This window comes from Dendropsophus ebraccatus, chromosome 3 (genome assembly GCF_027789765.1).
Source record: "Dendropsophus ebraccatus isolate aDenEbr1 chromosome 3, aDenEbr1.pat, whole genome shotgun sequence".
Lineage (NCBI taxonomy): Eukaryota > Metazoa > Chordata > Amphibia > Anura > Hylidae > Dendropsophus > Dendropsophus ebraccatus.
Window position 1 is genome coordinate 95,650,560 of NC_091456.1, and position 16,525 is coordinate 95,667,084.

Sequence of the window (16,525 nt, forward strand, 5' to 3'; positions counted from 1 at the left end):
CGTTACAAGTCCTATTCCTGAGGTGCATGACAATTGTGTAATGACTGGACAGACACAAAGACAGGGTGAAGCCCTGGCGCTGAACCCACCAGTCTGTCCCTGCTTTTTGGGGAGCCGACTCCTCAATAGGCCGCCCCCAACCTAAAGAGACTGCGGGTTATACTGGTTACTGTGCACACACAAGACAAGGACAGGACAAACAAAACACTATATAAGAAGGGTCAGCAAGCCAAGTTGGTAACTGTCAGATGTTGCAGTACAAAGTTAGAAGGCTAGGGGGAAGTCAATGAAACTAAGCCAAGGATCAGATATACCAGAATCGCAAATACAGATAGCTAGCATAGGCAGTCAACAGGAAGGCTTTATAGCAGGCAATGAGTGTGTGGTATGAGGAGATACTTATGGGAGCTGCAGACCCGACCCAGGTCCTGATTGGGGCAGGGACTCCAGCTTCCCCCCATTAACTGGAGCTGACTGGCATAACTAATAACTGAGACAGCTGAGCCCTGACCGTCGGCGCGGCCCTAGCAACCAACCAAACTGGTTACTAAGGACACTGCCTTAGGCGTATTTTAAGCTGCGGATCCCTTGCCTGTCATTTTGAATGAGATTACATAGTAGCAGCGGGATTGACATCCCACTGCGAGTATGTAAGTGACAGCCCTTTTAACCCCCCGCTGACCGGAGCATACATTCCCTGCTCCATGCTCCGGCTTGCTTCAGTGGCTCCCAGCGTCTGGATGTCCCACTCAGCCAATCAGTGGCTGCGGCGGAGCAGTGCACTGATTGGCTGAGCCGGACGTCTAGCCGGAAACTCCCGAAGCAAGCCGGAATATGGACCAGGGAATGTATGCTCCGGTCAGCGGGGGGTTAAAAGGGCTGTCACTTACATACTCGCAGTGGGATGTCAGTCCTGCTGCTAATATGTAATCTCCTTCAAAATGACAGGCAAGGGATCCGCAGAGGATTTCGCAGCATGAAATCCACTTCAGGTCCAGTGAGAGGGAATCTAGCTTAAGAATTCACTTGTGGTGCAGATTTCAAAATTCCTCTGTAGCCCTGTCTAATTATATGCCACTTTAACCTCAGCCAAGCTTTGTGATAGCATTTGTAAAGTAAAGCCAGAAGCAGACATGAAAAAACAAAAAATAAAAATCTTTTCACAGTGTTTGCTCCACTCCTAGTTTTGGCCTTCAAATACTGATGTAAAATACTGCTATGTGAATATGGCCCAAAGGGCTTGTCTGAACATCGGATCCAACAAGCTTTAGCACAACTTTCTCCAATTAAGAACTGATTACAGAATATAAAGCTGGTTTATTGATGGATTCACCATTGCTTTGTAAAGAATGCTGCTGCTCACACTGGGGGTCCTTCTGTCTGTGTTTGTCCCATTGATATCAGATTCTGAGATGAGGCTTAGGGAAGAATTGTTCTTAAGAAGTTTGGGTTTCTCAGCTAAGCCAAGTCCTGTCTCCCCTCCCCCAATACCTTCTATATTATGGAAGATCTACAACCAGAGGATGGGTAGCATAGCCCCTAAGAAGAAACAAGACTTATGCTTTGTGGAAGAGTTCAATGTCCCTGGTAGTGTTATCAGAGTGTTTCCTGATCAAGGTAAGGATAAGTTCACACCATGCTTGTGTCTTAATGTGTACACTTCCATTTAGAGTATATTTACATGTGGCAAATTTGTTGCAGAGGTTTCTGCAATTGTGCCATTTAATTAAATAAGACTTGCAGAAGTCTGTTAGCTATTCATTGAACTGGTATTGAATTGCAGAAATATTTGCCACAAATCTGCCACCAGTAAATTTACCCTAATGTATTGCATAAGAAACTTACCAACATTAGTATTGAGCAGGTTGCTGAATTTCTCGGGTTCTGCAACGTTCCTCCGAGCGCTCGGCACTTGACTTCTGGTGCTGGAGAAGTTGGATGCCACCCTAGTACTGCCAGGAAAACATCGGCCGTAGACTGTATCCACATTTTCCAACACCCCCAAGGGTGGCGTATCATTTCTCCATCTGGTGGTAATCAAATGCTGAGCGTTCATCGATTCAGAGAGAGAAGTCTGCTCACACTAGTCTGTCTGTGTGTGTGTGTATATATATATATATATATATATATATATATAATATATATATTATTTTACTTTTTTTGGTCTGGTAACCCAACAGTTGGCCATACAACTGACAGTGTATATCCAAAAAATTCACCATAAGAAACCGCTCAAAAAACTGCAGCACGCTTTATTAAACTAATATTTTCCCTTCCCATTTGACATTGTCGGCAAACAGATGAGGATTAATGCAGGATAGTAAAGACAGCAAAATGGTATAGCGCACAACTCTCACTTGAGAATTGAAGAGACACCATAACATTCAGTACCACAAGACTATGACCTAAAAAATACAGATTTTTTTGTTTCTTTACTAATCCCAGTGAATGCTGAAGTAAATGTACTACAGCAAACAGGGAAATTCATGTTCCTCTAAGACACAGAACAAATTCACTAAACATTGTGAGACCAATAAATTGGAGATTTGAAAGTACATTACTCCCAGGCATAAGAATAGCAGTATAAATTCCCCCCATGTGTGTACTGTGTAATTAACCTGGCCCCATGGTTATGTGGGGCCTTTACTACAGAGCCACATGGCTTTTTTTGTGAAAGCCAGAGGTAGGGTGGGTGCACCCTACGGAATTCTCGCGGATAATATCCATGGAATTCCATCGGTTGTCCGCGCGTACGGCCGCGCGCCTTTCCGCCGGCTCCATAGACACCATTCTATGGGCCGGCGTATTCCGCTATCCGCCGAAAGAAGTGACATGTTTAGAAAACTTCTACTGGTATGTGTTAGGTCCCCAGTAAACAGTAATTTAATCTTTTCAATAGTTTCACACATAATGCCTTTACACTTACTGGCCCCAAAAGTGATGTCTAGAGCTTGGTGCTTAGGTATATGACCTACAGTTAGGTATATGACCTATAGTTGAAATGGGTTATTCAAGCTAAGAAAACGTTTTTGCAAAAATAGCACCACCCCTGCCCCTAGGTTGTGTGTGGTATTACAATTCAGCTGTCTTCACTTCAGTGGAACTGAGCACAAAACCACACCCAAACTGGGGACATTTACTAAAGAGTCTAATGTGTGATGCTGGGTTTACACGGAACGATAATTCGCCCAATCGAATGATTAACTATTTTGAAGCAACAATTTGGTTTTTATAACGATTAGCGTTTAGATGGAAAAAATCGTTAGAAGATTCGTAAGAAAAATAGTTATTGCGATCGTTTTTAAGATCACTTAAGCCCATCTTTCACATAGGGTGAATCTTTGAAAGACTGTTTACACGAAGCGATCTGCAAATTTGCAGCAAACGACGATTTGAGAATATGTTAAAAGATCAAAATAAACGATTTTTCGCTCATCGCTTGCCGTGTTTACATGGAACGATTATCGCTCAAATGCAATCGTTATTGCGAAAATTCGAGCGATAATCGTTCCGTGTAAACGCAGCATGAGACTATTCTATTGTGGGTTGGTGTTTATTCTGTTCCAATATATGTCGCACTGCCATAGTAAATGCGTCTAAGTAAAAAGGTCACAAACAAGTTCACCTGCTACAGACCAGACATAAGCCTCCACCAGTTTTTGCGACTTTTTAAAAAGTCGCTAATGATGAATTGGGTGCAAATCCTGGATTATGCGAATTTTAGGGGAATTCTCAGAACAGACAGAATAGAAAAAAGTTGCATCTAAAAAATATTCGCCAGTGAATGCTGGTTTATAAATGCTGGACCAAAAATGGGTGAAAAATCCAAGTATTCACCTAAAAATAGGTGCAAAGCATTTAATAAATGTATTGTATGTTTAAGCCAGGAATTAATACTGAATCTAAACAAAGTATATAGGAACATCTTCTAAGGGTTCATTCACACACAGGATCTGTAGCAGACTTGATGCTAAAATAGGGTGCCTTCATGCGTACAATATCGCAGTGGATTTCACATTGCGAGTTCCGCAGCAAAATCCATTGCAATACGCTGTACAGTTAGCAACCTCCTACCTATCCCACTCCTGCCGGACTAATATGTTATCTGTCTATGCTCCCGCCTGCCTCTGGCTGAGTGGGACGTCAGGGAGCTGATCAGTGGCTGCTGCGGGACAGAGCACTGTGCCTGTCGGGAAGCAGGAGGCAGCAGTTGGCAGGAGCTACATTCTCGCAGTGGAATTAAATAATGTCCCTTATTTTTGCCCATAAAAAAGTCTGTAAGATGTAAACATACAGCTATGTTCACAAACTTTTTTTATTAAAATAATGGCAGCCAATTGTGTTTTTATTCTGTAATAATTTCTATTAAAATCAGTGGAAAGAACGGCCGTTTGTTTACACAATGTATAGAATAACGACCGCTGTTTGCAGCCACTGTCAAATTAATGTTCATGACATTTGTTTCGGACGTTATTTTTAGTTGTTCACACTTACTTATTTTCTGGCCGTCATTTAACCTATTTTTAACTAAATTCAATTAGCCACATAAATTGTGAATCTGTTATTTTAGACTCAAAACAACTTCAGTCATTTAGAGTCTTAAAAAAACAGCCATAGAAAGCTGTTGTATGAATATAGCCTTAGACAGATTTTTATAATATTTATTCTTTACAAAATGGCTGATCTTTATATGCCTTTAAACAATGGCCCAGATTTACTATTGTCTACTTCTAAGGGTGCGTTTACACAGAGATTCGTCTGACAGATTTTTGAAGCCAAAGCCAGGAATGGATTTGAAAAGAGGAGAAATCTCAGTGTTTTCTTAATGACCTGTTCCCTGTTTATAGTCTGTTCCTGGCTTTGGCTTTAAGAATCTGTCAGATGAATCTCTCTGTATGTGGACTTTTTAAAAAAAAAATCTGTCTTCTAGTCAGGTCGGCACTCTCTTCGCCTGTAATACGGCCTGTACACTATTCCTACGGAAATTATTGGGTCCTCTAGAGTGAGACCCTTAGTAGCCCCTCCCAACTCTGACCAGTACCCTTCGGCCTATTGCTACTTAGTACATGCAGCCAGTTATCTATTTGTGCTATTGTTATTACTGGAATGCGAACTATACATATAATTGCTTAGACTAAATTGTCTATACATTTTATTTGTTTTGCTTGTTTTTAAACGTATCTATATGCTTGCATATTAGGTCGGTTTGTTCCTCAGTCATCAGGGCCCCATCCCAATCTGTGTTTGGAAAAAAGAATGTTCTTCAATCTATCTGTAATGGAAAAAGAAGAGAAGGTAACCATGGGGCAGTTGGAGCTAAGATTTAGCCAAAATACCTACTATGGAAGAACATTTGATTTGCGGCTATTCAGGATTCTACAAATGTCGCTTAAAGGAATGGGTAGTCAGAAGACCAGCCGAAGACTCCTGGCTGCACAAACTTTTCGTCTGCTTCACAAGTCCCTGTACTTTAATTTGACAGATGTTTGCCAGATTTGGAGAGACCCTCATAGGAACTTAGGACTAGCTTTGGAGATCTCTCATAGAAAAGAGAGTACGTTTGATGAGTGTCGGGGTATACAAACTTTTCTCTATACCTCACTGCTAACGGTGACCCTCAATCCACTGCAGTGCAAGAAACCACGAAAGAAGAGAAGTTATGGCAAGCTTCCTTTCATGCCCAGCAACATCTGCAAAAAGAGGCGCCTCTATGTTGAATTTAGAGAGGTAGGATGGCAGAACTGGGTAATAGCCCCTCGAGGATACTTGGCAAATTACTGTTATGGAGAATGCCCTTATCCACTAACTGAGATACTAAATGGCTCTAACCATGCTATCTTGCAAACTTTGGCTCATTCATTTGAACCTGAGGATATCCCACTACCCTGCTGTGTCCCAACAAAGATGTCGCCTGTTTCAATGTTATTTTATGATAATAATGACAATGTGGTCCTGAGACATTATGAGAATATGGCTGTGGATGAATGTGGTTGCAGGTGATATCAAATGGTATTCTCTCATGGTAAAAGTTGTTATAATTAGAAATGAGCGAATTTACAGGAAGAATGAAGCGCTTTGTTCCTGTCTGCATTCAGCTCATCAGGCTATGGGCTTTAAAGTCTTCTCTGCTCCATGACGCTCCTCTCTGGTTGCTAGGAAATGATGGATCTAGTCCGGGGACACTGGGAGAAGTTTCCCAGGACTGGATCCAGCTTTTCCCAGCCCCCATGGGCGAATTTGCTTCAATCTACTGTAAATTCACTTGTCTCTACTTACAATCCTATGTGTAAAATATAGTTTGTTTTTTTTTTTTTTTTACATGTGTTCTGCCTTAAAAATATATCTAATTAGCCTGTTTATGTATTAAATGTTCATATTAAAGGGGTTTTCCAAGTTATTTTTACCTTTTATTAAACTTGCCTTGGCTACGACTAAAAATGTCTATTTGGCTTCTATAGGCAATTCTGCCTCTTTACCTCATTCTCTTTTTCACATGATGCAGTGATGTCACTGACCCGGCTGGTCTCTGTGCTAGATTTCGTCTATTATAGCTCACTGAGCCTTTGGACGACTCTGTGGAAGGCCCTCCACGAACACGGGATGTCACAATAAAGCCCGCTCCAAGATGTGCCTTTGAGCTAAGTACCTCTGTCCCTCTTTGCCCCTTACTTGTCCCTCTTTTTGACCTAGGAATTAGATTTGCATTTGAAAACTTTTGGGGGGAGATTTATCAAAGGGTGTAAAATTTAGACTGGTGCAAACTGCCCACAGCAACCAATCACAGCTCAGCTTCCAGCTCTGGTGAAAGGAAAGAGGAGCTGGGATTGGTTGCTGAGGGCAGTTTGCACCAGTCTAAATTTTACACCATTTGATAAATCTGGGCCTTTATGTCCTAGAAAGTGTGAGGTTTCTTACTGTATAATAGACCCAAACTTACATATTATTCCATCATGTGGCACAAGTTAAATCCTAAAAATTGTTATAGTCAGATGAATCATGTAACATTATGGCCCCTTTCACACATGCAGTTCATGTGGCCCCATAGACACAAAAATTGATTAAGCCATTGTGTGTCCGTGTCATCTATTTGACAGTGGTCCCTGCAAATACAGTCAGTTACTGAAACACATTTGTAATCCGGTCAGTTACATACTGGGTTACTGATGTGTGATTTGGACCTAAGGATCCATTAACACATACCTGAGTATGCAGATTTTCAAATATCAATGTAACTTAAAGCATGCATCAATATGCAGCAAATCCTTGAATTAAAAAGTATAGAAATGTTTGCAAAATTTTCCTAGAGTGAACCACAAACGTCCAAAAAGTTTGGAGGGATGGGGGATGCATAAGAGCAGTATTTGGGACATATGTGATTAGATAGGTAGTAAGATATGAGGTCCTTATCTCCCAGGTGAATGGTGTAGCCAAACTGTGAGTGCAGAGGGGAGGGGGAGGGGAGTCAGCCACACTGGGCCAGGTCTAGCTACAGACTTGGCATGTAAACAAAAAGGGGCTTGGATAGGGGACACAGAAGTGATAATGTACAGATTTTTTTTTCCACACAAAATGACTCAGCATGCATGCTATAGTATGGATAAGTGCTTGCCATTTTTTTTTCCCAGATTATTTTTTTGGATCACTGTTATAACATTCAAAATGTAAATCAACCGGGTTGTGATATAAAGCATGTTTGCCAATTAAATGTATTAATTTGTTTTTATCATGCTTCCAGTCCCAGCAGTGTACCTAGCTTTTCCTGCACCCAGGGCAAAGATTTTCCCCCTATATAGTAATAATGCCCCTTGTTGTGCCCCAATATAGTAATAATGCCCTTTGCCCTGCTGGGTCCCCATAGTAATAATTTCTCTTGCTGTGCCCTATATAGTAATAAGGTCTCCTGCTGGGCCCTCCATATAGTAATAATATTCCCTGCTGTACCTCCATATAGTAATAATATTCCCTGCTGTGTCCTCAATATAGTAATAACCCCTGCCCTGCTGTGCCCCATAGTAATTTTGTCCCCTGCCCTGATTTGCCCTTATAATAATAATTCCCCTACTGTGGCCTCCAAATAATAGTGGCCCCTGCCTAGCTGTTCCCCCCCCCCCCCCCCCATATAGTAAATATGTCCCCTGCCCTGCTATGCACCCCATATAGTAATAATGAAACCTGCCCTGCTGTGGACCTCCATATAGTAATCATGTCCCCTGCCCTGCTGTGCACCCTATATATTAATACTGCCCCCTGCCCTGCTGTGCAGCCTATATATTAATAATGTCCCTGCCCTGCTGTGTGCCCCTTATAGTAATCATGCCTCTTGCTGTGCCCCACATAGTAATGCCCGCTGCTGTGCTTCATATAGCAATAATCCCCTGCACTGCTTTTCCACCATATAGTAACTATACCCCTGTCCTGCTGTGCCCCATAGTTAATGCCCCTATCCTGCTGTGCCTCCATGGTAATAATGTCCCCCTGCATTGGCCAAACACACAAAAAACCAAACCATTATACCTAATCTGGGAATAGTGTGGGTCGCTCTATCTTCTGAATCTCTCTTCCCCACAAGCTGTTAGCCACGGGCAGTGGCGTAACTAGAAACGGCTTGGTCCAATAAAAGGCTTTTGATTGCCCCCCCCCCCCTCTTCCTGACTGACCACCAAGCCGTCAAGTCTAGTCAACTCTGCAAGTGCTTGTCAGGAATGATTGTAGTTAAAGGGAAAACTGCAGAACCCAGGAGGCTCGCTTTGCCACCTGTTGCTGCAAATGACGATAGCTCAGGGGACCTAGGGTATTGCAGGGGCAGGTAACAGGGCCCCCTGATGCAGTAGGCCCCATAGCAGCCGCTATGGCTGCTACAGTGGTAGTTATGCCCCTGGCTGCGGGGACAGATCCTCCAGCAGGCGCCATGACATTATATCACTGCACCTGCTGTAGAGATCAAAGAGAGGCTGCTATGTAGAGTGAAATCAGAATGGGGGCTGGCGCCGATGTAGGGGGTGCTTATTTTTGCCGATGTCAGTGGGGTCCAGCGGTGGGGGGTGCTGATTGGTGCCAATGTAAGTAGGGTCCAGCGGTGGGGGGGGGCTGATTGGTACCAACGTAAGTGGGGTCCGGGCGGGAAGGGGGTTGGCTGTGGATTGGTGCCAATGTCAGTGAGGTCCGAGAATGGGGTTGATTGGTACAGATGTCAGTGAGGTCTGGGGGGGGGGGGGGGTTTAGGGTGCTGGCTGGTGCCGATGTCAGGTAATGAGCTGATTGCAGTGAGGGGACAGGGTAGGTGTTGGTACTGGTTCCTCCCCGGTCTCTGTGCCCCTGAGGCCTAGTTTCCTGAAGGCAGCTTTTTATTCTTATGCTGGTGGAAAAAAGAGAAAATGCAGGAAACACAAGATCTAGCAGATCGATGCTTGTTTACACTTTAAGATAGGGCCGTGTAATAGGACCTTAAGACAGGTATTAAGACAAAAAATGTTTTTAGGGTTATCAATATTTTTATTCAAACGCTTCTATTACATAGAGTTCTCAAAAAAATTACTGCAGGACAAGAAAGACTGGAAACCAGGAAACAGAGGCAGTTAGGTGAGCCTCCTGCTTTCCAGCAATTCATGCAGTGAAAGGTCTTCTTCAAAGGTGGCTTCATAGTGCTCCAAAAATGTAGTGCAAATATTGAGTGGTTACTCCAGACATGGGAACATACATGTATTTTTCTTAATATACTAAAGAAACTATAGTCTTATTCCAAGTAAGAATCAGTGGATACTCCATCATGTTTTAAAGAGGTTGTCCACCTTAAATTAACTTGCCCCCTATCTGGATAGGGGAGAGATTGCGGGAATTCATACCTTTGTACCCCCCTGACGATCTCTAGAACGTCCCCCTGGCTGCTTTGCTATAAATACAGCCGTGTCTACGGCATGTGACCCGTGGCTCTATTCGTTCCTGTGTAGCCACCAGAAAGAACCGAGTACTGCATTGTGGATAGGGGACAAGTTAGTTTAAAGGGGTTATCCAGCGCTACAAAAATATGGCCACTTTTTCCCCTCTCTTGTCTCCAGATTGGGTGGGGTTTGGAACTCAGTTCCATTAAAGTAAATGGAGCTTAATTGCAAACCACACCTGACCTGGAGACAAGAGAGGGGGAAAAGTAGCCATGTTTTTGTAGCGCTGGATAACCCCTTTAAGGTGGAAAATCTCTTAAACTCTGTGTTCTTCTTGAATTCTAGAGACATAAAGTAAGGCTTCTCGGGCTGTGGGAATAGCCTTGCCTGTAAACATTTTCTTAATCCAGATCTCCTTTGCTTCCATAAGAATGTCACATACTGTACATTTAATTTCAAAAGTCCATTTTTAGGGTAGGTGCAAAAGGCAATAAAGTGCTCCAAAAATAAATCCAACTGTTTATGGAGGAGCAGTTAGGTTACAGTTAGCAGTCTATGGGTAATAAAGCCTCACTTGCATCCACATTCATCAACCACCATATCCTCATAATGTCTTAATACAACATTGTCATTATTGTCATAGTACAGCATAGAGATGGGTGAGAGTTTAGTTGGAGCACAACAAGGTAGGGGTGTTACTTCTGGCTCTATAGAGTGCACCAGTGTCTGCAACACTGCATGGTTAGTGCCCTTCAGCATCTCAGTCAAGGGATAAGGACACTCTCCATGACAGTAATTGGCCATGTAACCTCGAGGAGCAATAACCCAGTTTTGCCAGCCCACATCTTTGAAGTCAATGTATAGCCTCCTCTTTTTGCAAATATTGCTTGGAGTTGGCAAAGATGTCTCTGTGCTTCTTTTGATACGAGGTGTCTTGCAACTGGTTGGGTCAAGTGAAACTGTAAGCAGAGAGGCATGGATGAAAGAATGAATTTGCTCACAAGAAGAAGATAACTGATTCACCATGCTTGTATTACCCTGAGCAGATATTTCCAGAATAAGTCCCATGTTGTTTTTTGTGTTGGTCCAGTCTTGTGCCACCTTTGTAAGGTTGAAAGAAAAGGACTTGTGCTGAAGACGGAATGACTGGGCGAACAAGAGTTTCCTGTTGCTCTTGTGGTCTCTCATGCTCTTTAAGGCCATGTGTAAGGGACGGTACAATCGAAGCTGGAAGTCCTGCCCTTGATATGTGTTGTGCTTGAACTTGATCTCCAGTTGTCCGAGTGTTACTTGTTCTTTTGTTTCCACCACAGAAAGGTCGAAGAAAAGATGTTTTTTTAGGCATAATGATCCTTGAGACTTATCACTAGAGCTGAAAGGTCCTGAAACAGAGAGAAGAAGACATTAGGATACTGATCTCGCTTTATTAGTACAACATTTAGACAGTTTACTTTGTAATATAGAATTCATTATTTTTTTGTGTTCACTAACACAAGCATTACATTTGGCATCAGTGATCTCTCATTTGTTAGTGGCCATGTAAGAGGTAATTCCTAAATACGTGTCCATACATAGGTCTGTCGTCACATATATTAAAGAGTTAGCCAGCGCTACAAAAACATGGCCGCTTTCCTCCTACTGTTGTCTCCAGTTTGGGTGGGGTTTTGAAATTCAGTTCCATTGAAGTAAATGGAGCTTAATTGCAAACCACACCTGAACTGGAGACAACAGTAGGGGGAAAAGTGGCCGTGTTTTTTTTTTTTGTAGCGCTGGATAACCCCTTTAAATGGCTTACAAATGCCGCATCACATGACCTCAATGTATTTTCAGGCAGCAATGCTAGCCCAGTGAAAGAACCCAAAGGGCTCAGGAATAGTGATGAGCGGACATGCCGCAATTGTTCAGATTCGTCTGCATTACTTGAACGCTTATATCCTACGTCAGAACATCGCCTATACATCAGTAATATTAACCACTAAGGTCACTCCAACTATAGATCTCCTACAAAGACCTCAAATGAATTAATAAAGACTCCAAAATAATTGAGAAAATTACAAAGTTTGTTTTAGACACCAATCAATTTCCCATTAAAAACATATACACAAATACATCACATCAGACAATTTAAAACCAACACCATGGGGGCCGGGTAATAAATATAGACTGTGTAGTCACAAATCAGGATATGCAAAATATATATCTTAGGCTGCGTGTTGTTTACACAATAAGGAGCGGGTTCACACTACGGAATTCTCGTGGACAATGTCCGCGGAATTCCATCAGCTGTCCGCCCGCACGGGCACGCGCTTTTCCGCCAGCTCCATAGACACCATTCTATGGGCCGGCGTATTCCGCGATCCGCTGAAAGAAGTGACATGACACTTCTTTCAGCGTATAGCGGAATACGCCAGCCCATAGAATGGTGTCTATGGGGCCGGCAGAAAGGCGCCCAGATGTGCAGGCAGACAGCTGACGGAATTCCGCGGACATTGTCCGCGAGAATTCCGTGTCCGCGGAATTCCGTCAGCTGTCCGCCCACACATCTGGGCACCTTTCCGACAGCCCCAGACACAATTCTATGGGCCGGCGTATGCCGCTATACGCTGAAAGAAGTGCCATGTCACTTCTTTCAGCGGATCGCGGAATACGCTGGCCCATAGAATGGTGTCTATGGAGCAGGCGGAAAAGCGCGTGCCCGTGCGGGCGGACAGCTGACGGAATTCCGCTGACATTTTCTGCGAAAATTCCTCAGTCTGAACCCGCCTAATACTGCAATTATTCCCCTTTTGACACAAATAAGGTCACCGGATCCTCAGGTGAAAAGAGCTAGCAGGTGGTCAGCTACCCTACAGCAATGATGCATATGTACAAGCAACATACATATTACAAATATTGCACTTCCCTATGGCAGTGATGTTAAGATGTATTGCACCATGCCCAACAGATCTTATATTACTTAATCATGTAAGCCTATTTATAATATTGCACTCCCCAGGACACTTACATTGTCTCTGACCAAGTGGCCATTAGTGGCCATCAATGGCCACTGGGTCAGAGACAATGTAAGTGTCCTGGGGAGTTCAATAATTGTTTCTCAATTATTTTGGAGTCTTTAATTCATTTGAGGTCTTTGTAGGAGATATTTAACTTGAACGCTGCTAGGAAAACATTGAGCAGCCTATGGCTGTATCCATGTTTTCCAGAACTCCCCAGGGCAGTACAGTACAGTAAATCCTTGTTGCTTAGAGCAACAAATCACAGCTCAGGTACTTCTATATAGTTCTGTTATATCTTATAGTAAGATATATCTTCTATGAACAATCATAACTTGTAATACTTTATATATTCAATAAATACAGGAATTGAAGTGCTAAAAATATTAATATACCTTAGAGATGGCTGAATCTTAAGCACACTCGGGTTTGTCTAAACCCGAACGATTTAACTACCATTGGCTGAAGAAGTTGGATGCAGCCCTAAGGCCAGCCTATGGCTGTATCCATGGTTTCCAAGTCTCCTTAGGGCTGTATCCAAGGTCTTCAGCCACTGATTGTCCAAACCAGAACGCTCTGCATTTGATAAACTCGAGCATGCTTGAGATTCGCTCATCTCTAATATACATGTATTTACTATTTCCATTATCATTGAAATGTAAATGTAATTATTTCAAATTTCAACTCACCTTGGTCTCTGTAGGATCTGAGAATATTTCCAGGTACCTGAAATCCCTCCATCCTGCATGGATTATCTCCATTTATGCCCTTCTCAAAAATTTTCCAAAGGGTTTTCGGTACAGGACCTGGAGCAACAGGACTTGGTCTCCCATTTAATCCCAAGGCTTTGAGGAGCATTCTTTCCTGGAATGGTAGCTCAGAGCAGTCAACCAGCAAAAGATAGGATAACAGCATAGAAGTGAACAGTGCTGATGTGTCCATGGTGATCTCTGTCAGTGGTCTACTGGCTTGGTGTGCAACACATTCCTAAATACTCTCAAAAACAAGCATGTGTGAAATCTCTCGGCTTTTTGGAGCCAGGGGGAGGTGTTAACAGGTCATCCTCCTGTCTCCTCCTTTTTTATGTAAATATACACATTCCAGGATCTTATTTCTTAATACAAATAGCTATTTCATAGACCGTAGAAATAACTTCATATATATAAAATATATTACAATCGCATTAAAAGTTCAATATTTCACAAGACTCAATTATTTTCCTATCTTGTACATGACATGAAAGCACTCACATTCTGCACTCACATTTCTGGAACATGGACATTTACATTTACAGTTCATAAGTTAACCATGTATAGACTTATAGATATAAAAAAAATTGAATTCCAATTAAAAACTATGTGGTTAGGTTTTCAGGACTGATGCTTTATAGCTCAAAGCTACAAAGTATACTGTAAGGAGTGAAAGGGTAGAAACATATGATGGACATGATAACCATCTACTCACCACCCCTATAATGCTGTAGGACTGTTACCACAGGTACCAGGTCAGAGAGAATACTGTTGACTTTGCTACCCTTGTGTTAAAGAATACCTGTCATGACGTTTGCTGTCCGGATCGTCAGTGAATTCACTCTGCAGATGGAAGTTTGGGTATCCATGGATGGCGGGAATGTGCGCAAGCAAAATTAGATCAAAATGGGGGTTGCACACATTACCGTCACAGCGTGGTCATATCTATAGACACCTGGTCTTCGGGCTGCAGAGGGAAATTCTCAGCTGATCAGGTCAGTGGACTTTAAGAATACAGTATGCTAAACAAGGTGGATCTGCAGTCCAGGAGACGGGAGATCCAGCTCATCTGTGTCAGCATGTAAACAGCATGTAAAATTAGAAATGCATAGCACTCTCCTAGTAAATAAAATATCTCCAGGATCATGCTGCATGCAGAGTCAGACTAGCACAAGAAGGTCTTCCCATGGGCCCTGCTTGTTCACATGGACTGTAATGGACTGTAATAAAACAAGGCCTGAGCTGTTTTAAAGGACAATAACTTGCCATCAGTCTGTTTACTATGTGTTGATAACCAAATAAATGAAATCTTACTGATGATATATGATGCAAATACAATGTTAATAACTTAAACTATGATGTAGTTAAAATTCTACATGTATAAATATTGCATAGATGGATGTGGGCCCGAGGTGCTTTATTCTGACACAGTGGTAATCAGAAGCACTTTTAGGTCATTGTAGCCTCAGACGACTGCAATCTAAGTGCGGATAGTCTCACTTCTAACATAGCCATGTAAATAGTTTGGGGCATCTTTTCTGTCAGTTCCCCTTTAATAACATGGATGAGAATCATTATTTTGCATACTGCGAGACGCTTCTCTCTTTGTACTGTCTTCACAATATGATATGCTAGAAAACATGCCCTAATTTTGTTGCCATGCATGTCTAAGATCTGAAAAACTGTGCTAAAACTGTCTATTTGTAAACTTTAAGTAGACAGTCTTCAAGTGTGCTAGATTGATAAGTGTGGTGGAGGCTGCTTGATAAATGTGTGCACATCTGAAGGCTGTCTACTCTAAGCTTAGACCAACTATTACTAATGGAGATGAGCAAGTTTACAGTAATAATGAAGCAAGGAACTTCCTAAGACTGTATTCCCACGTTCCGTGTTCCTCACGGAACACGGACGTGGAATGCCTGTAACGGAGTCTCCCCCACCCAGACAGCATCTGTGATAAGATGCTGGGAGCGGGGGCACTGTACAGATATGAGCCAGGTTGTAATGAATCAGCGGCGCGCGGTGCTGTCATTACAGCGCGGTGCATATGAGTACAGTTCCCCCGCTCCTAGCATCTTATCACAGATGGTGTCCAGGCGGGGGAGACTCCGTTACAGGCATTCCTCGTCTGTGTTCCGTAAGGAACACGGAACGTGGGAATACAGCCTTAGCTCTGCAATCCGCTCATCAGCCTGCTGCCTTTTAACTGACTGCTGCTCCTCCACGGGTGCTGGGAAAAACTGTATCTAGTCCTGGGAAGCTGGGGGAAGTGTCCCAGGACTGGATCCAGCTCTTACCAGACTCCGGGGAGGATCGGCAGTCAGATAAATAAAAGCAGGCTGATGAGTGGATTGCAGAGATAACAAAACAATTCTCTTTGTTATTACTATAAATTCGCTCATCTCCAATTACAAAACTTGAAGTGCACCAGACTATAGGGACAAATTTTGGTGCATTTTTGGCACTCAGGTCACGAGTAGGCCACACACCTTTTGGCACTCGGTGGTAAAGTGTCTAAAATCTGTAATAAATGTGAAGAAAAGTCCTGAGTAACACTTTCTGGACAGAATTCTGGCACAGATGCATTAGTACATCCAGACCATTTTGTTTTTCTCTAATAAATCTACAGGATACAGAGAAGCAGGATGGGCCCATAGTGAACATTGGGCCTTGTATCAAAGTTCCGTTCTAGATGTATCCATAATATGGCAGTGACCGGGAGGCCCTATAGGGACATCCCTAATAAATCTTTGTAGGGGAGCTGTTAATTTAGCTCAAAGCCAAAAAAATAAGCCATCCAATGGTAATATGAGTAATATTTGTCTTCTGTATTACAATATTTTAATATTCATTGTATATTGCTTACTCAGCAATTTCCTAACGGTTATCAGAAGAGCTTTCTTTA

The 16,525-nt window shown here is 42.6% G+C and overlaps 2 protein-coding genes across 2 annotated transcripts; one reads left to right on the forward strand and one right to left on the reverse strand.

Moving 5' to 3' along the window:
• The first annotated feature begins 936 nt into the window (after positions 1 to 936).
• LOC138787217 (protein DVR-1-like) lies at positions 937 to 6,122 on the forward strand. Its single transcript, XM_069964418.1, has 2 exons — positions 937 to 1,617; positions 5,201 to 6,122. The coding sequence occupies exons 1-2, from the start codon at positions 1,350 to 1,352 to the stop codon at positions 5,998 to 6,000; spliced, it is 1,068 nt and encodes a 355-aa protein (XP_069820519.1). The 5' UTR covers positions 937 to 1,349; the 3' UTR covers positions 6,001 to 6,122.
• Positions 6,123 to 10,448: 4,326 nt separating this feature from the next.
• LOC138786521 (derriere protein-like) lies at positions 10,449 to 13,813 on the reverse strand. Its single transcript, XM_069963502.1, has 2 exons — positions 13,561 to 13,813; positions 10,449 to 11,260 (listed from the first exon to the last, which is right to left on the reverse strand). Exons 1-2 carry the CDS (start codon positions 13,811 to 13,813, stop codon positions 10,449 to 10,451), a joined length of 1,065 nt encoding a protein of 354 aa, XP_069819603.1.
• Between the last annotated feature and the right edge of the window lie 2,712 nt (positions 13,814 to 16,525).